Source organism: Tachypleus tridentatus, chromosome 2 (assembly GCF_004210375.1).
Source record: "Tachypleus tridentatus isolate NWPU-2018 chromosome 2, ASM421037v1, whole genome shotgun sequence".
Taxonomy (NCBI): Eukaryota; Metazoa; Arthropoda; class Merostomata; order Xiphosura; family Limulidae; genus Tachypleus; species Tachypleus tridentatus.
In genome coordinates, this window is record NC_134826.1 from 118,175,155 (window position 1) to 118,197,334 (window position 22,180).

At 33.3% G+C, this 22,180-nt stretch overlaps 1 protein-coding gene across 6 annotated transcripts in view; it reads right to left on the reverse strand.

The window, feature by feature from the left end:
- The window catches only part of Herc4 (HECT and RLD domain containing E3 ubiquitin ligase 4), a 116,158-nt gene that overhangs the window by 69,942 nt on the left and 24,036 nt on the right, over positions 1–22,180 (reverse strand). For 5 of the 6 annotated variants that reach the window (XM_076490487.1, XM_076490485.1, XM_076490489.1 and 2 more), the window contains exons 5-8: positions 20,077–20,263; positions 10,400–10,523; positions 7,664–7,794; positions 1,902–2,362 (exon numbers count right to left, since the gene is read on the reverse strand). In XM_076490487.1, coding sequence (XP_076346602.1) covers positions 1,902–2,362; positions 7,664–7,794; positions 10,400–10,523; positions 20,077–20,263 — 903 coding nt within the window. Of the gene's footprint in view, positions 1–1,901; positions 2,363–7,663; positions 7,795–10,399; positions 10,524–19,386; positions 19,416–20,076; positions 20,264–22,180 lie in introns of all 6 variants that reach the window. The other variant, XM_076490490.1, reaches the window with a different exon arrangement.

A 22,180-nucleotide genomic window follows, 5' to 3' on the forward strand; every position in this document is an offset into this window, starting at 1 on the left:
GTTTGAAGTTAAGCATAAAGCTATGCAATGGGCTCTACTAACCACAGGTATCAAAACCCAGTTTCTAGCATTTTAAGTCCACACACATTGTGATACTGAAACCATGCCATAACTACATCACTTTCTGGCAACTAAATGATTGTTTTAATGGGCACAAGGAAAAACAACAATAAAAAATATGTTTATGCATATAAAAATGTTTTAACTTATCAAATTAAACTACACACATAAACAAATAATAATTATCATTTTATCAATTAATTATTTCTTTCAACTGTTTTTTTTTCTAATGCATTGTTGGAATATTATATATTCTTCTTTTGTTTCAAAAATCCTAATAGACTGATTAGAAAAATGAAGTGGTGAAAATATAATAGGCCTAATACTAATACTTTATGAGAAGAATAATTTATTATATTCATCTTTCAAAACTACTCTGCACCTACACAAATCCACAATCAGCCCTACTAGCTTCTCTCAATTTTCTCACAAAAGCTAACATATTCCCTTCCTGAAAAAGTATTTCTGATAAATGCCTCTTCACACAATAAACTATTTTCCCCACTGCATCTGTCTTACAGATATGCATGCCACTGGTCTTTAAGCAACACCCAATTAATCTCATAAAATCTTTTGTGAGTTGCACTACTTCATAATGATAACATGCAGTAAAATCCCTCCACCAATAGGAGGGCAACATATGTCCTTGCAAACTAACTCCCTAAATTTAAATGCAGTTCTACTTTACCACTTTGTTTCTGCTCTAAAATTCTTTCTTCCCAACAACTCAGAGAGGATATGGATAGTAGAGCGATATGTAAAAAAAGTTGTGAGGGTAAGCAAAGACAGGAAATTCAGCATGGGTCAGAGTTATAGGATATTCAGAGACTGTCTCCCAAACAGGTGAAACAGAACCTAACAATTGTTGGTCCATAAAATGGCAGTCAGGCATAATAATATCAAGAACAAACTGATCCAAAGTCCATGGGAGGGTAAGGCATGCTAATTCCATCATTAATTATGAGGCAAATTTGTCAACATGTAACCAAATATTTGGAGTGGGAGTAAAAATGAAACAGGGATGCAAATATTGGTCATGTAGTAAGGAAGAGCAAGGTTCATAGGAAATAAGAGCAAGGGATAAAACATTAAATACCAGAGAAACAAAATCCAAAATGACTGCAGTAAGTCTAACTAAATTCTCAGGAGTGGCATGGAAAGTGCAGCAAAATCAGATGGAAATAGGCAATCCAAGTCTATGAGAAAGTGTGAGTCAAATTTTGGAAATAGAGGTTGACCAAATAATGTTAAATCTCCTGCAAATAAATGTGGATTAATCACCTGTAAGGTTACCTGCACTTGAGAACTGTGACATAACATTAGTTGGATTGTGACCCCTGAAGTGATAACATGAACTCTGGATTTCATAATCAAAAATAGTCTGCCAAAAATCAAAATTATAAATAGTAATGCAACTATAATAAACTGGGATTACATTTAAGTGAAGAATCAGTGTGAATAAATGTGTAAATAATTTAAAAAAAAATGACTTTGTAAGTATACTACAGCTGAATGAAGCTTGAAACAAAGTAACATGTTTGAGCAAAAGCTGCCATTAGATGCTATGCCACAGCTAAAAATTTTCATAAAGCATGTCTTATCAAACCTGATATAACAACTCTTTTAATCAGAAAGTTGTCTGCCACATAACATTTCTTTGCTAAAAAATTTACTTAAACAGGGAAACATTTCCAGAGTAATATAATTTTGAGTGTCTAAAATTCAGAAATATCCCTTAAGTTACCTGTTACGTAATTTATATAGTTTTATGTTGTGGTTATCAATTTATCTACGATATTAACTTATTCCAACTTTCAATAAAAAAACAAAAAATGTTATACCTTCCTCTACTTCCATCTTTAACTCAATCTGTCCAGATTCAGACTCTCTCCATTCCATTTCCACTACTTGGTCAGTCCCTTTACAACCTAATACAGATTCATCACTAAAACTGTGTTTTGTTTTCTTTCCTTGAGATGAAGTGGACTGTACACTTGATACAAGTGTACCATTTGAATTATTTTCAGATATTCTAGAATGTAACATTAATGTGTCTTTACTTTTTTTCTCAGACTGTGATTGATTTAATTTACTGTTGAGAATTTGGTGTATGGATGTAATATTAGGAACAGTCGAAGAACTTGTTACCACAGCTATATCTGTACAGTGATTAACCCAAGGGCCATGTACAACCATAGGTGTGGAATAATTTGTTGTTGTTCCTAACCCTAGTTGACCACTTCCTCCAAGGCCAAAAGTATAGAGTCTTCCTTGACCAGGTACATAAGCCAATGTATGACACCTAAAGATAAAAACAATAAGTTGAAGTGATATCACAAGCACAAAAATATCTAGTATGTGCATGTTTAAATGTGTGCATAATCAACCAACAATATTAGTCGTCTCCTAGCATTAAAAAATTTATTCTCTATTAACAAAAATAATAATATAAATTATAGATACAGTAAATTGTATATTTTTCCCTTAAAAGTAAGTTAAAAAGATACAACTGTGGTGAAAAAAAATAACTTTCATCAACCTAATATTTAGAATAATCCTTATATAAATTTTATCTGGAGTAAAAAGCCATTTGCAACACCACATTGTGAAATTTGTGTTACAAGCAAAACTCATACTAAACCCTTTCATGGAATATCAGTTCACCTCTAATTCAGAAGCACAACAAAAAATTGATTCTCCTATCAATTTAATGTTTCCTAGTTTGAACAAGACAGTGTCTTTTTTAGCAAATGATTGGAAACAAGTATCCTACAGCTGAGTATGATGTGTAGAATGTCAAACTTGTAAAGGCTTGCTTATCTTAATTTAAAGCTACATAATAAGCTATATACACTCTATCCAATAATGTGAATAAAATCCTAGATTTTAGAGTAGTATATCCACAAGTCTACAGCTGCCTAACCAGAAGACAAAACTTACAATGAATTAATTACAGTATCATAATACTGCAATGTGTACTACCATTAGAGTTTCCTTGGAATTATTTGGAGAAAGTTAAGGCAAGTCTTGTCCATGTGACTATAAGGAATTAGTTTATATTTCTATAACATTTCTAAAGGTTATGTTCACCATGACACAAATTGTAGGTTGAAGTTCGCAGGCAATAATGCAATGCAAATTCCAATGTTATTAGTACCTACATCTAATCCAAAAATATAAAACTTTCTAATTTCCTTGCTAATTGATCAACTAACAATTTTAGAATTAAATTACTCACTGATTTTAATTCATTACTTTCTGCTTCATTGATTCTTGTATTATAATGTACTCAAATCCTACTTATTTAAAGCTTCTAATTTTTAACTCATAAAAAAAGATGAAATCACCTTGACACAAAAGAAAAAAGGAAATTGATGTTGTTGTTGTTTTTTTCTCAATAAATACTGGAAAAACACCAAAAATGGTTATTCAGGTTACATTAACATCCTCACTTTCCCAAGTCATTTGTCAGATATAACCTTTTCCATACAGGCTAGACTATTAATAATAAGCTAATTTTTATAATTTTGTATAAAATACTGGCTGCTCTTATAAAACTTTAACATAAAATAGAACTATGCTTTGTACCTGCTACTATTTCATAAAGAAATTAGCAGGAAGAGAATATATGGTACTTTAATATACTCATTACAGCATTTTAAAGTACATAAAACAACAAATCCTGAAAAACATCAATTTTAAAGTATCTAAATAAAACTACAAAGCTAAAAATAAACAATGAAAAACAGAAGCCTCATACGTACTTCATAAAACATCTTTATTAATATTATATCGTCATGAACTTAGGTATTGCAACGTTATCTGAAAAGCAGTGCCCTCTGGCATAAAATTAAATTATAAAGTATAACTTTTAATATTATTATTCACACAAGTTAATATTTTCCTAAACTGAAAATGTATTTCCTTAACTGACACTACAACTATTCTTCAACCTTCAAGGTTTCAGCTTTATTCTTTTAAGCATTGGACCTTTTCTCACTTGCTTCAGTCTCCTATATGTCACTCAAATGCCTCTGTCAGTATCCTCTCCACTTACCTCAATACAGCCAGCACTGTATAAAAGCAACTTATTCAGATAATGTTGATACTTGCTTAAGATATACACCAACCAAACCACTTTCACCAGCTCTTAGTGGGGAGAAAAGGCAGGAAAGTGTCCAGCAGAGGTAAGTATTATTGAAAGTGCATTTTCAATTTAGGAAAATGTTAAATTCCAAAACATACTTACAAACTGTTCACATTATAGCTGGAACTCCACAATGAGGAAGATGGCTGGTGCAAGTAAGGGCATCACCAATACAGAAAGCATCTGCATAAATCAAAGGTGTACCAAAATAATGGTAACAAGTGGGGGAACTTAAACAAAATCAAAGGGGACAAACATTCTCCTCCACCTAAAAAAACTCACATGACAAGATTGTATATGCCATGCTCAACCAAAGGAACAGAACTCATTTAGTCTGAAATTATAAACATTCACCCTAATTTCTCAACTGAGTAGTCAAAAAAAATTCCACTTGCTCCTAGAAGTACAATCAGGATGTGGAACACTGTTCTCAATGAAGAACTCAGGATGAAACTGCTTTGTGTTTGGAATTATGAGAAAATAGTAGGCTTCCTTCCATGAACAATATACTAAACTTGCATAGCTCAAAAAGAAGGGCTATACACAACACAATCAGATAGATTTTCATCAAATTTGATTACTGCTATTAATATCAAGAAAATACATGCAGAAACTTGGATAGAATCTCCTTCAACTTTGCCCTCTTCTCCAAGAATGAAGGAAATTCAACTGAACACACTGAAAGAAAAGCTTCTGTCCACCATTCCAGTGACTGAAAACTGGGTGTGATAAGGGCTCACTCGCTCCATTAAAAAAAATTTGGGAAAAAGGGATAATATACATTTGGTAGTTTTGAAAAACACTGCTCTAAAAATAGTGCAATTGGTGAACTAAGTTCCTTAAATTTTAAAGGTAAACTGACTTCAATTTATTCATTCCAATTATCAGCAAGGACAGGCAGCACCTCCAAGATGGTCTTATGGAACACCTTATTTCTACAGAACCTGTTGCAATTGGTAGTAAGTACAGTTAAATTAGTTGTATTGATAAAAATGCACCTGTCTAGGAAACATTCACTACAGAGGTATCCAGTGAAAAAAAAAAGAGGTGAGGGGCTCTGGAAAGGAAAAATGCAAGAACAGGAAAAAACTTTTCTTATAATCTTGTGGATGTGCTCATAAAGGTTGCAGGGGGTAGTCGAAAACTCTCAGAACAAGAAACTCCCAGATCATGTGAATTTTGTGAGAGAAAAGTATTTGGAGAAGTGCATATACCATCCTACACCATGTCCTTCAGTGAACAATTTAATCAGACAGCTAAACACAGAGAAATGTGACAAATCTGATAAGATATGACTTTCAGAAGTTTCCTTATTTATTAAAAATGACCAGAATAAGCAATATGGACCAAGTGGCAGAGGTGGAGACTCTTGAAGATACTGTAGAAGAGAAAACCATGGTTTTATTGGCCAATCTAGAGCTACCAATAGCACTCAATAAGTGGAAGATCAAATCTTAATCAGAACTCTGAGTAACAGAAAAACCAGAGGAAATGCACAGAGGTGCAAATCCCATCTAATCTTGACAGAATGCATATATTGCTAAAGCCCAAAGATGAGGTACAAGGGACTAAAATGCTTGTAGTCGAGAGTTCCAATGAATGGTGAATCCAATGATCATAGAAGTCCTGAACTAAAAGCAAATCCACTAGAAAACCTTTTGGTCAGGAGAATTTGGTTGGGCTGAAATAAGTGATCTGTCATTAAATTCATCAGCCCTGGGACACGACAAGCCAGAGTTGATATGAAGGAAGTAAATCCACTATAGAATATCCAGAGTTTGAAAACAAAGCTCCCAAGAACATGTGCACTCTTTACAGGAAATGTAAGAAACTACTGTAATTGTAGGAATAAATCATAATGATTTTCCCCTTCAACAGATCTAGCCTTTGAACCACAGCCATTGGACAGCAAGAAGTTCTGGAATACTGATGTGAAAGGAAGATTTATCTTCCATCCACAGACCCTGAAATTCCTGACCATCAAAACATTAACTCCATCTATGAAGTGATGAAGTCCAAAAACTACCATTAGTCACCTAAAGTTGGCCTTTCCAGTCCTGGTTTTGAGTTATTTGATGTTATGGCCATTTTCTAATTTCAAATTGAACTAGCTGGACTTAGATTCTAAAAAGGGAATCACATTAAAAAAGGTCTAATGTATAAATTAAAAAACTTAAATGGTATTAAAAACATGAATAGCCTTTAAAAAACTAAAAACAGTGGACAGTGTCACCATCATCAGTAACACTGTTTAATGGTAAGGACAAACCTTGGAACAGAATGTGTTTAAAATGGTGCAGTCGTTGAGAGTCGTAATGATGACAATAAAGTAAAATGTGGCTTACAGTGATCTGAGTGTTATACAAACTACACACTGATGCATCAGTTCCAGATAAAAGAAAATGATGAATTAAAAAACTGTGACCAATGTGTTGTCTAATTAGAACAACTTCCTCTTTTCAATCCTTACAGAAGCAAGACAGCCAAAGTCCAATAGAGGGTTTTATTTGTAAAAGCTTGTTTTCACATTGTTCACTCCAAGTTGACTGCCAACTGGCATGGAGCCGAACCTTGAACACAGCACCATAGTCCATGTATGGAACAGGCACAGCAGTGCCAGAGCAGACAGATTCAGATGTGGTGTTGGTGAACTCGTTCTCGCGAATACCAACATGGCCCGGCATCCAGAAAAATTGAATATTCTCATAAGAACAAGAAACAATATCACTTCCTATAGGATTAGGATTATAATTTTCTATGGAGATGTAAACACTGGCATATACAGAACAATATCACTTACCATTATCAATGTCTGAACAACATTTACAAACTAAAGAATCTAATTTAATTATTTATTAACTTATAATGCAAATATATTTAGTCTTTTCTTGGTGCACTGTTCATCAGCAACACTTGGTGTTGGATGTAAAATCTAAAAAAAGCATTCTATGCTCATCTAGGTATTACATAAGAGTGCTTATATGTGAATAACATTGATGCAACCTATTAATGAATCAAATGTACAGCAAGTCAAGATTGTACGACACCAACTTTCTCAACCAAAATGTGATGCACTGCAGCAAATTCACGTGACAGATGAAGTTTGTGTAATTTATCCACATGACAACTACCACACCAGGTAAAACATTATGTTTAACATTGGCACCACTGAAAAGACTCTTAACAATTTACTTAGTGTTATAACTTTAAAGATCTTATGTTTTTCATGTGATATTCATCTCCGACCAAATTTCACGATTGTTTTTATAAGTATTTGTTTAAGATTAAGCCTTGCAATCCAAATTGTTTCATTTTATTTAATTTGTAAAAAAAATGGAGATCAACTTTAAAATTCCTGATGATGCATTACTATGCTTGTGCATTTGTGAAAAACATCAATCAATACCTTCACTTATATTTGTTGCAATTCACAGTATATTTAATTCTGTTACTTACCTACCACAAGCCACCTGAGTAACAACACTACCCATGAGTTCTAGTACACGTCTGGGAAGAATTTCATTACTTTTACTACCATGCCCTAATTGACCATACATTCCAGCTCCAAATGTAAAAACTCCTCCATCCTAAAGAATAATAGATTTCAGAGTAAATTGATGTACACTGATAAGTACATGTTCATTTTATATAACTAAAATACTACATCTTACAAAATAAGATTATAAAACAAATTTACAAGTATATCTCAGAGTTTATAAAACCTATATTAGAAACCAGGTTTTAATAGACTGAAAATAAGCAAACACCAATGAAGTACAAAAGACTGTCAAAACTCAGAAAAAAGATAACTAAATTTTAAGACATTTTTAAAATAACTCTTATACACATGTATATACACGTTTGTGTGTGTGTGTGTGTGTGTGTGTGCATGCGTGTGAACGTAGTTTACACACATACAATGCAATAAGAACAAATTAATGCAAGAGAAATAAAAGAAGCATTAATTATATGTGAACTAAATCCTAATTTATATCAAAACACAAGTGTCACCCTATATGCTTTTAAACTGGAACAAAATGCTTGTGCAATATCTCACTAAATAGAGGCAGTTACCTGACGATGGCCACTTAAGTGGTCAAAACATCATAAAAATGTTACATGAAAATAATGAATCTACTCAAAAACTGTATCTTTAGGCTTTTATTTGTTACTTCACTTTGTTTTCTAGTACTTATATTACACATTTACACAAAATTCAAAGCAAGCTACAAAAGATCAAAATATTTGGGTATTTCAGAAGTCTCTCCAGTATTTATAAATACATACATACTTCCTTATATAAGTGTGTATATATACACTTTCTTTATTATTTTCAAAAACTAACATTCTTTTGTGTGTGTCATGATAGATTATGAGTTTCCTCAAAACTAAAGATTCATTTCCCACAATAGTAGACTTTCGCACTATACATTGAGATCAATATTGTCAATTCTCTTTACATACTTTATGCAGTTGAAAATCTGTGTGCAGATAATGATTTTTGACAGCCCAAAGGCACAGAACACAAGAAGAAATGCCTGTGAGTAGTATGCATTTATATTTATGTTAAAGCTACTAGAGCTATATGCTGTTATCCTTGATTTTGAACAAATGACAATTGAAAAGTCAACCAGTCAGCAACACCCTACCACCCATTTATCCATGACAGAGGATTGATTGCCACTCTTACTTTGCACTCACAATTTAAATTTTGGGAAAAACTTTTACATTATTACACAGATTTTAACCAAGTTTACCAGCTTGGCTGCAAATGTTATCATGTAAATTCCCATCTGTACTTACTTCTTGCAGAACTGACAAGTTTTCTTGGATGATGTTGATGTTTCCTCTCAATGAAATTGCATCTTGCTTATTTCCACATGTTTTCTGTTAATGTTTTGTGTAAATAGGAGGAATGAGCTTGTTTTATTATCCCTCTCTCACACCTCAACTATTACTTGACTAGGGCTTCTTTTCCTTTGCCCGTTTTAGCACTGGTCTAATTTTTTTCTTGTTCATTCCAGTCTTTTATTCCCACTTATATCAAGTTCAAACAAAGATGGTATTCTCTTGCAATATATTGGTGTCCAATAAACATATTAGCTAAGTAGTACAAATAATTTATCTTTGCATTTTCTCAATTCTCTGGATGTTTAACTTACCATCAAAACTATAGCAAAATAAACTTGCAAATACCATACATCTCTTGTAAAATTGTGACACATTCTGTACCATTTCAATACATAATATTACTAACAGGATAAAAAATTACCCAGAATTTTGTAGGGACTTTTATGTAAACATACGACTTTTCCAATGTGACAACAGACTTCTGTTTCTCACATTCCAAATACTGCTTTTCATACCTTCTATTAAATTGTGCACTTCAGAAGAAGCTCGTCAACATGGCTTTTGTAATTTTTGTAGGCCTTAATCTACCTGAATTATCATGTTTACCAATTAAATGGGAAGTTCTTACTTTAGCTAAATATAAACCATTGTGTCCTTACTTGCTTTTGGTGACAAGTTGTTTACTTTTTCACTTCCTCTATAGTGCAGTAGATAGTCAGTCATACAGTAGCCCTGAAATCACATCTTTCCTTGCTTTACCAACATTCTAATTTATCTTTTCAAAGTTTGGTCGTTATAATAATCTTTAACATTTCATTGCTATAAACTACTACAAGTCATCTTTTATCTAAAAAAAAACATAACAATGGCAGAGCTTTGATAAAGAAAAAGTCACTTTACATAATGGTAACCTGAGCTATTTGAACTTAAGTGTGTGTTTATCTCACATTCTTACCTTTATCTAATTTTAAGTTCTTGCCTTTTTTAGATCTGTCCTAATATATATGTCAAATAGGATACATTTTAGCTGTTTTATTGTTCCAACTTAAAGATCTGATACTAAAATTATAAAAAAAAAATACTGAAGTAGCCTTGCAAAATATTATGTTCATTTTGTTCTGCCAATGGTGTTATTAATTGTGCATTCAGGTTTTGTTACACTAAGCAATTCTTTTTCAAGATGTTATTTGTAGATGAAATTATTGTAAAGTAGATCAAAGGTTACATTATTACAGATGTAAAAATTTACACTTATTTACTAGTCAGAAACTCTTAATTAAAGGTTATAAACATTGGTGTATTGTTCTACAGCAAACCAAATGCATTTACATAGTCACTCACCTGAGTAAGCGCTACTGTATGGTCCTCACCACAACAGACGTATTTAATACGCTGTGACCGTAACTGACTCAATAAAGTAGGAACTTTACGATTTTCTGTATCATTTAAACCGAGTTGTCCAAATCTATAAAAAAAAAAATCAGATTTACAATTTGGATGCCACTTGTATCTGTCAAAAAGATAAAGCATTCCAAGTGGTCATGGGTTTTTTGATAATTCAAGGATTAAAATATTACATTCCCAAAGGAATTTAACTTTCCTTGCAAAAATTCATGTTTTAAGTTGACTTTCTTGATTATAAATGCATGGTCTATCTGTATCCATTTAGTTATGCCCTATGAAAATATACAGCATGAATTAAATGAGAATAATTCATTGAAAAATTCAACTTTACATGGGGAATGTAATCTTTCCAATTGAAAATGTATTTCCAATAATACTCACCTCCCCCTAAAACTACAACTATTACTTGATTGTTCAGGTTTCTTTTCCTTTGCCCATTTTAGCATTGGTCTGATTTTTTTCTTTTTTATTCCTCACTTGTTTGCTCTTGTCAATAAAGAGCATATATAAAGAGTCAATATCTGTCTCCATTTACATCAAAGTACCATCTATCTTGATACTGTATATTAGCACCTTCTTCAGATAATATTGTTACTTTTCACAGACTGACCCATTCTACAGTCTCTAACACCAACTCTTGATTTAAGGAGATGCTAACTTCCAAAACATACCTCTTCACTACTATAGCTATAATCCAACACTGATAAGGCAGAGGGGATGGTGCAGGCATTATCCATATAGATTATGTCTGCACAGATTGTGGGAGTGCCAAAATAAATATAAGATTTGCTCCATAAAGGGGGAAATGCACTACATCCAGAAATGTGTGCTCTTCATCTGGAGCCTAAATCATGCAGTGTGGGTAGAATTTGATGTGATTCATCATCCTCACTGGCCAGACCCCAGCCAGGTAACCAAGATCCCACTGCTTGAAGCTGGAATTATAGGGTCAGGGCCCCTATATCCCAAATTGGTGGCTATGGCATTTGGACTGCATTTTATAAATATTCATTCCCAACCTATTAGCTATAGAATTATGCATTCTGAGCAACTGGAATTACAATAAGAAGGTAAGCAACACCAAAGTGAACAAACTTTCTCCTCAAACCAAAGAAATCTGAAAGGCAACACCATCCCAAGTCTGGAATGACAGGATCCTATATGCCATACTCAATCTGAGGAAACAGAACTCATTCTGTCTGGAATTATAAACATTCATCCTCACTCTCCTACCCTGTAAGCAAAGTAAATTCCACTTGTCCCCAAAATGAGGAGAAGAATGCAAATCAAACTGTGCTCAATTAAGAACCCAGGATGGTACCACTCTGTGTTCAGAATTACAAGGAGACAATGTACCCTTTTTCACAAACAATGTAATTATCCAATATTGGTCAAAAAGAAAGGCCACTCCTTCTGAAAACTTCACCCTATTCTCCAAGAATGGAAGAAAGTAATTCAAACACTTTGAAGGAAGAACCTCTATCTACTACCCCACTGACTGGAAACCAGTAGTGATAACTAGTAGAATACAGAAGAGTAATGAGTTTAGGATCCCTGAGGAACAATACTCTGGAAACAGAGTACACTGGAAACAAGTGAACCAAGTTCCCTAAAATTTCAAAAGCAAAACAATTCCAATTTATGGAGTCCATTCAATAGAAAGAATGGGCAGGATCCCATTTTCCTTTACTCATGATGATCCATAAGTGGAAGTCCAGTAAATTTACAGTAATACCACCTGGTAGTTGAGTATTCCAATGAATGGCTAATGCATCAATTATTGTAATGCCAAACTGAGAGTCAATCCAATGGAAAACCCCTTAATAAAGCATCCACTCTATCTGGAGAACCTAGTTGAGTCCAGAAAATTGATCCCCCTCACCAAATTCTTCACTCCTGGAATAAGGCAAGCTAGAAGAAATATATGACAGGTGTGAGCCCAATACAGATGATCAAAGTTTACAAACAAAGAAAACTGAAAAATGCCCCTTTGATGGAAAATATACAACATCCCCATGAAATTGTGAGAGTAAAGTATGACAATTTTGCCCCTCAATAATTTCAAACCTTGAGACATCCCCTTTGAAAAGCAAGATGTTCTAAAATTATTGATGACCACTGGGTATATACCTCATCCTTAAAACAAGGTATTTAAGAAAAGACATATCTCTAGAAAAAGTAGCAGCAAAGGAACACCTATCATACTAACCATCAATCTAGGTCAAAGGTGTCGATCCTGAATAAAGATACTAGAAAAATCACTGTTCATGATTGATTGGTCATGTAGAGACCACTGAAGAGATCTCAGGTGTTCTTGTACCAATGGAAAGAGTGATTTGAGTGATGCCAGTGAGAGATTAATGGCAACTGTTTGTCTACAGATAAAATGAGACAAATACAAGGCAAATTTTGAAGTTAAACCTTGATATCATGTGAGACTGCATAACTTCCACACATGAAGTTTGAGTTTGGGAATGTCTGGGTGTAAAATGTTGGATCGAGGTTGTCTCAACAGAGATGCCAAAAGAGGAAGTGACAGACACTCTTAAACATACTGTAGGAAAGGAAACCATGGTTGGGCTAACCAATCTGGTGCTACCAACAGCATATAACATGTAGTGAATCTGACCATAACCAGAATTCTGGATATCAGAAAAACACTGAGGATCAATCTTGATAGAATGCATGTATTGACAAAGCCCAATAACGAGGTACCAGGGATCAAAAGACCCATAGTTGAGAGTTCCAATGAGTGATAAATGCATCAATCATATGAATCCTGAACTAAGAGAAAATACACCAAAAAATCATTTGGTCAGAAGAATTTGGTTGGGCCAAGGCAAATCATCTGCTATTAAATTCATCGCTCCTGGAACATTACCCTGATATAAAAGGAATGAACCCAGTTGAAAATATCCAAAGTTCTAAACAAAGGTCCCAAGAATGTGTGCCATCTTGATGCAAAAGGTAAGAGACCACGGTAAAATTGTTGGAATGAATCATAACAATTTGCTCCTTCAATACATCTAGATCTTAGACCATTGCCTATGGACAACAAATGTTCTAGAATATTAATGTGGAAGGAAGGTTTTTCTTCCATCCATAGATCCTAGAATTCTTGACAATCTATATATGTACCCCATCCCTGAAGTGAGGCATCTCTGAAGAGAGGAATCTCAGGATGAGGAGACAATAAAGGAACACCTATAGTAGTTGCTACAATCCAGCAACCCTCAAGATTTAAAATATTGTTCCTGATTAAGGAGACTGGATGATCCAATGAAATGCAGTTCATAATCCATTGGTCATGCAATGACCATTGAAGGGACTGAATATGTGCTCTTCCTAAAGAAATCAGAGAATTGAAGAATGCTGACATTCCCAAAAGAGAGAGAACTGTCTGTGCAGTAGGAGGAAGAGACATGAGTGATAGCTTGACTGTCCATAACATAGCTTGGAGTCATATGGAAATCTGCAGTGTCTAGCTTTAAAACATAGTGAAAAAGACACCCACGTAAACAATATATTGAGTAGGCAAGAGAATATCTTTCTTGGCTCTGATAATAATGTTAGCTTTGGTGGCTTCTAAAAGTAGAATATGGATGTGTTGTTCCACTAACTGACGAGATGGTGCCAGAAGTAGACAGTTATCTATATAATGGCACCATCTCATCAGTTGGTGGGACAACACATCCATATTCTACTTTTAGAAGCCACCAAACCTGACATTATTATCAGAGCCAAGAAAGACAGTCATCTATATAATAGTGTGTGTACAGGCCCAAAGTATGAAGGTGATGAGAATAGCTTGTACATTTCTGCAGAAGACAGTTCAAAGGGCAGAGTCCTAAATTGCATAATCTGACTCTTGTAAATGAAATGCAGATAGCAGCAGGATGACTTTGCAATGGGATTTTGAAGATATCAGTGGCATCAAACTTGGGCATCTACAGACCTAGTGGAAAATAGAAACATAGATTGAGAAAGAGCTCCAATGTGAACCTAGAAAGATCAAAAAAAGCAGTTGAGATGAAATAGATCAATGATCATCTACCAATCTCCTGTCTTCTTGGGCACAACAAATGAACTGGAATAAGATTCTGGAAGAATGAGTTCAATTCTCTCCTTCATCTCCTTGGCTAATAACTCTCTGACTGACTTGAAACAAAGGTCCACACCTAATAAAATTGGAGCTGGAAAATACCGTGGATTGAGAGAATAATTGAGAAGTTAACAAAATGACAAACCCTAAGGCCAAAGAATCTGAAGTACCTATGAATCTGTGGTGAAGGAATTCCAGATGTTGAAAAATGTCACAACTTCACTACAACAGACCATACCCACATAGGGTAGCCACAGATGCCATTGACAATGGACTGCCCAAGCAGAGGATCCTCAAAGCGAAGAATGGGTTCTATTCTGAGCACCAACAGATCAAGAAGCAAAAGACAGGGGTCAGAATATATAACAAATAGTCACACCTTGACTCCCAGCGGGAGTCAAGGATAGCCCAAAAAGCAGCAATGGCAAGAAAAAGTGCAAGTAGGCAATACAAATTTGTGATTCCAGTGCCCCTGGGATGAGGAACATCAAGGGACAAAAAAAGGAGCCTCATGTTACTCACAGAGGGCTTCAGCAGGCAGATTAACACCTTCCAACAAGGTATCTCTTCCCAATAAATCCCAACAACATATAAACCATAAAACCAAAGAAAATGCAAAAGCCAACAAATATACCAAGGTATAAGTCAATAAAAGACCCAATTCATCCTCAAATTTGCATAGGTAATGTCAACAGGCTTCTGAGAAAATATGAAGAAGAGATAAATATCTCAGAACAGTAGTGAAGGTCAAATGAATCCAAGAAAAGTTTTGATATGTTCAAATAGAACACACAGCCAAGTCTGGAACACTACATATCCATATGACATTCAAGTCTTTGGAAATCTAAATATACATCCTCATGGCAGTAATAAGCTGAAGCATGCTGTTCAAACATGGGAAAGAAGGCATAGCTATCCCATCACACAAATGAGCAACAAAATCTCCCAACATGAACAGCTGAAGCAAGAAAAACTAAATATTCACTCTCATACCTCTCAGCCAGCAAGAAAGGAGTAGATTCAAAGGCACATGAAGAAAGCTCTAAAGCTTGGCAAACCCAACTGATCAACTGAAGAAATGGAGCAGAAGGTGCCTGATCCAAACTGGCCTCATGAGAAACTAGTCTAATAAACGGAGGTGCCAGAAGAAAAAAAAGTGAAATTTCTCTCTAGACTGTCCTGGATCATCAACAAAAGCTGCCTCAGAATGTCCTGGAAAGATGGTCCTGAACAAAATATGTCTCCATCTTACAATGAATCAGGTCATGAACAGCCTCAACTGAGAGTACCTCTCTCTGATCTTTGAAAAATGTTAGCAGCACTTGTTTATAGAAACCTGTGTTTAAACACTTTGTCAAGAAAAGAAAAGTAATAAGATCATCTAACTAAGGTGCTTATACAGGCCACACTGACATAGATGGAGAGTATATTGCAAAGGGCAATTGAGTGGGGTATAAAAAACAAAACAAAAAAACAATGGTTAGATGGGCAAAGACTGAAACCATGGCAGCCGAGTAATAGATATAAGAGGCAGCAGAAGTAAACACATTTTGGAAATCCCCATTCACATGAACAACTCAGAATATGAATACAAATAACTAATTTTTAGTAATAATAGTAGCAGAAATAAAACTCAAATATTTTTTATTTTTCTGAAACTACATGCCTTTAGCAAAGTTCTTCTCAAGTTTCAAACAATTTCATCTAATAGTTTTATTTTTGGAATGAAATCTGAGAGTCATGTAACCTACTTAGAATGCAAATAGGTTGAGGTGAAGAAATTAAAAGAAATTGAATCTATATTGAGAAGTTTTGGGAATAACTGTTTAAAAAAAGGTAAAGAAGATCAGATGGATTGATCATATAAGTGAACAGACATCAGTAAAGAGAAGTGAACAAGAATTAATTATAGAAAAATTCAAGTTGTATAAATAGAGATACTATTGACATATTCTAAAAATAAAGAAGAATAGACTTTTAAGGCAAGTAATGCACTGGTGGCCAATTGAAAGATAAGATACTTGGTGTAGAACAATAAAAAAGAATGTGCAAAATCAAAACTTGACAGAATGAAGATTAAAGAATAAAGTGAAGAGCTTTTATAGCTGCCCTATGGACCATTTGCTTTCTGGAAAGGACTAATGATGATGAGATACATAGTAATTTATATACTTTGTTTATATTATACATTTTTTTAACTGACTTTGTTCTATGTAACTTACGTAATATTGTCACACTGGCCCTCATTAAATGTACTGACTAATAATGTTTATATGAAGAACACATGCACAAAATGTTGTATGTCAACCATATGATTTATAATTTACACTTCATAACTCCTGTAGTGAATTATTAAACATCTAGTACTCTCATCAGTTGCTATTAAATTTAGTATTTTTTTCTCATTTTTAAACAATTATCCAAAGTGAGCCATCATATAAATACAACAGTTCTGTTATGAAGTTACCTAAACATTTCAAAAACTTTATACAAAAAGTAAGATTTATTCTTGTGAAAACCTCACAAATAAGACTTAAAAAAAACATGCAACTAGTTTTAGCCATAGATTTACTAATGAGTTGGTTGTTAAATACATGTCACCATTAGAACAAGTGTTTAAAATTATTAATCCATCTATCAAGCATAAACATTTTTGTATTTTTTTCTACAAATATCAGCACAATTATTTACATCCTGCATTTTTGCACATTTTGAAAAATTACTTCATTTCCAACAATGAAATAAGTAAATTAGCTGAATGTGATGTTAGTCCACTACCAAAACCAGTCACGTTCTTTTCTAAACATTAGTCAGTTTTTCCTATGGTAATAAACTTTAATATTAAATAAAGAGCTAAACAACAAATAATAATGTATTTACTTTTTGATAGACATTTTTTTCCCAAATTGCAATGGTTGTAAGCATGAGTGTTTCATTATGTTAATTATATCAGATAATCTTAGTTTAGTGAGTTAGGCAGGTGACAGAAAAATATACTGATACTCAAATCATTATTTATTGAATATTATTTGAGCACTTAACCAATTAAAACAATGCATATTAACAAACTGGCTAACAGGCTACCTAATTATATCTAATTACAGTCATGACCCCTTTAAAATAAAAACATTATTACAATTACTAGTGATAGCAAAACAAGTTTTCAGTATTTAATTACCACATTAGTTGATTTACAAACTATCAATGGAGGATTACAGCACATTTAAAAAAAAAGCAAAATATTTGCTGTTTCTAGTTCACAGTAGCAATTTGCCAAATAGTAAATGTCTAGATCATCTTTAAGAAAACTGTGCCACATGTTTTTGCCCTCTTAACTTATGAGAATTTTCAAGAATCTTTTAGAATTTTCTAAAACTTTCCATAGTAATATATATATACACACACACACACACATATACATACGTACATACATACATACATACAGGGGCTCATCACTCCCCACTTCAGTTTAGTTCTAGCTGCCTAAGTGAACACATTGACCTTTCTGACTTTATCAGCGATAGCATCAAGAAGCTGCAAGCATTCTCCAGATGCAATCTGCTATGTATATGGTCAATTTATCAAGATAAGAGCAAAAACGTACTCTGTGACAACATCTGCTAAAATGTGTGAAGCCTACAAGGCGTATTTCGGCATACCTGTCGGGGATCAAGACAAACCCTGGGCACCTCATTTTACCTGTGAGCACTGAAAAAAAACTCTAGAAGGTAAGACGGACAATTTTTGCCTGCTTGAATAGTAAGATTTTATATTATACAAATTTTAGACCCTTTAAAATTTAAATATCTTTCAATATTTTATCAATTTCCAATAGTACAAAAAAATATCAGATATAAAATATTTTCCATTAACCTCTTACACATTAGTTATAGATGAAATAAATTTATTCTTCATAATAACAATTATTTTGCTCTTTTGCAGGATGATACAGAGGGAAAAAGAGAGCCATGAAGTTTGCTATTCCAAGAATTTGGCATGAACCTACTGACCACTCAAGCAATTGCTACTTCTGCAAGGTGAACCCTTCCAAACGTTGGGCTGGCAAGAATGCATCTATCACATATCTGGACCTTCCATCATCCATCACCACACTGTCCCGAGCTCCCTGTACCCACTCCGCCACAGAGAAAGCAGCCATCCTCAGAAGAGAGCAGCAAATCAGAAGAGGAGGTAGACGTTAAAGATCCAGATTACAATTTCAGAGGTGCAGCTGGTGAAAAAAACCCATACTACCCCCAACCAAAGAGACCTCAATGACTTGATCAGAGATCTTAGTCTTACAAAGACAAATGCCAAGCTTTTGATATCTTGGCTCAAGGAGTGGGATTTGTTAAATAAAATTGTGCGCAAGTCACAAGTCAGAGGAAGTGTGATCAACATTTTTCAAGCTTCTTCTTCAAAGAGCATATAGCAAAAACATGATGGGAGACTATATTTTGGGGCTGATGCGTGAAAGTGACTTAGATTACAGTCGCAAATCTCGAAAAACTACTCACTTCTAAACACTTTTGTTAATTTTTGTATAACTGTAGTATAAATACATATAAATCTTGATTCATATGTTGTTGTATTCAGACCTCACGTAAATAAAAATATGCAAATTTGCCCGTTTTTACAGAGAAAATACGTTAATTTCTAAATTTCATTATACAGGTCACAAAAGTAAAGTTTGAAGGGAATAATGGCCATTTTTTGTACTTTTATAACATAAGCAATTAATAAATAACACATACTATCCAGAAAAAAAATTTGTGTTACATAGTGTAATGTAGTGGTTCTCAAACTTCTGAAGCCAGCTCACCTTTCTATCTTTCTCTGATGATCACAACACTGCATAATGGTGAGAGAAAAAGTGTTGGAAGATTGCTTTACTAATCAATTAATGAGTCCATTGACTAATCAATCAGCAAATGTCCAACTCGATTTAAAATTCACATTTACATGTCAGAAAATTAGCCTTGATTTAATGCAACTTTCTTCCATTTTAGATATATTTGTAATAGAAACTATTAAACTGGAACTACAGTTATCAATGATAAAACATTCTACCACTCCCCCATAATAATTGTTAATCATTTTAAGCTAAAACAATAAAACAGATTTCTTGTGAACATTACTCAATGATCATCACAATTTACAACTATAAATGTTTATATTTTCAAATAGGTTTTAAATTATATATACCAATAGGAAGTCTTTCTAAAATATTTAACTTTCAAAAAATTGATAATGCATATAAAGTTTAATTACATAATTATATTTGTATAGATCACATTTTTCTAATACTAGATTTAATGATCAATACTGAAGTACATATAGACACAAGTTAAAATAGCATTATAACTGCTTAGAATTTCTCAATTTACATTTGCAGAAATAAATTAATATTTTAAATCATACCAATAGCTGTTATTTACAAATACTTAAAGTTTGTAAGATTTAAATGTAAAAGGAAACAAAGAAAAACACCAGACACAAACAGAAAACCTACGAGTTTTTTCCCCATCCAAAGATGGATCCTGATTTTGAAAGAACAAAGCAATGTGAACCACCAGCTGCAATCTGATCAATAGGCAAACCTTTCAAAGCTTCAACTAAACAAGGATAATTTTGTCTATCCTTTCCTCCTATTCCTAGTTGCCCATAGTTGTTTTCACCCCAAGCATATAATTCTCCATCTAAAAGAGCACATTAACACAGAAATAAAAAAATCTACAACTAATAATTTACTATATTAAGTACAAAAAATTATTTGGCAAATCTTTCAAGGCATTAGTGAAGGAAATTCTGAAAATAAATGAGTAATGTGTAAGAAAGCATCACATTGTAAAGCTTCTTTTAATTAAAACTCACACAATCTTTTCACTGTAATGTTTTTTATACATGTATAAAAAAATCATAAACAGAAATACACAATGTATTATAATTCTTCTCAGATAAGTCTCGTATTTATCATGTTATGTACATTACATAGTACAAGTTCAAATAGCCAGAAAGTTTAATTTGAACTTAGAAGTTAACTGAATGTCAATATGTATCAGATTTATTGCATTTGCCAACAAGACTGATACACAATTTTCTTTTTTAACACAAATATATTTTAATATGCAAACAACAACATAATTTATAATAATGGTTATTACAAATAATGGTTTATATACAAAAGTTTTACAAACAATACTGAGTTTTCTGATCTGGAACTGAATCTTTTATCAATGGTGGCAGAACTAGATTCTGAAGACAATAACTATTCCTTCTAACAACAATGATTGAGTCACCCCAGTATCATATAATATATTTATAGGTTATGGGATAAAATGTCATTTGTCAAAGACACAGAACCAACAGACATAAAAGGTCTAAATTCTTCCCTAACTACATCAGACTTTTTATAAGCGGCTGAATTGACAACATCAAGTGATCTGGTGAAACTACATTCATGTGTGAACACCAACTCACTGGATGTTGCCTATTTTTATTTTTCAAATGCCAACAATCATACATAACATGACCACGTTTTTACACAAATGGCAGACAGGTCTTGATGGTACTGGATTTTTTATAATAATACTTAACTTTACTGTAATGAACAAGTACAGGTTTTTGATGAGACGACAAGAGCATATTTTTACTAAAAGTTGTTTTATATGTTAAAGTGTAATTACTGGAAAGAGCTTTTGCTTTCTGTAGGGTTTCAACCTTCTTTTCATCTAAGTTTTGAGGCCATCACTTGCACAATGTTTAAATTCCTTAATTAGACATAACTGTCTTAGTTTACTGAAATTGTTGCCAATATGAATGAAATTACACCATTGATCAAAGTAAACATCTCTTTTGAGGGAAAATTTCATAAGTATGACTATCTTGTTTGCTATAACCTTGAAACTTTTGGTGATAAGCCTTCAGTCTAAACTCATATGCTTTGAGAATAGCTGCTTTAACATAATCATAATCCATAAAATATTCTGGAGAGACAGCAGCATAAACTTCTTGTGCTTTAACAGTTAAAACACTTTGAAATAATAATGCCATTTTTCGTGGGCTATTTCATGGTTTAGGCAACTCTTTAATAATGTTGTAGTTATTTACCAACTTGATTTTCTTTAAATTGTGGTACTTTAATATATCAATTGAGTTCATAGTTGTACCATTGCCTTGGCCAATTGGAGTTGAATCTAACTTACATTTCTTTCAGACTAATTTCTTTCTCATTCAGCTTCAAAACGAGCTTGGTCTCTTTTCTGGTTTCAATACGAGCTCCTTCTTTCTTGGCTTCGATATAAGCTTGCACTTTTGGGCTTCAATACAGACTTGGTGAAGCTCAATTTTTTTTTGTGTTTTAACTAGATTCCTAACTTATCTTTATCACTCAACTCTGAGTGACTAGTGGAAACACTAGAGTGTTGCTTCCTCAAACAACAAATTATTATTGACCTGTATTTCAATAACAAGTTTTTATTTCATTTTTTCTCATTGATTTTTTAACTTCTAATTCTAAAATTTTGGAAGTTTCAAGTAATTCAGTTTTGTTATATCCTTCTAGTTGTTTGAGGGTGATTGATTCAAGAAAACTTTGATAACCAGACGTGATCAAA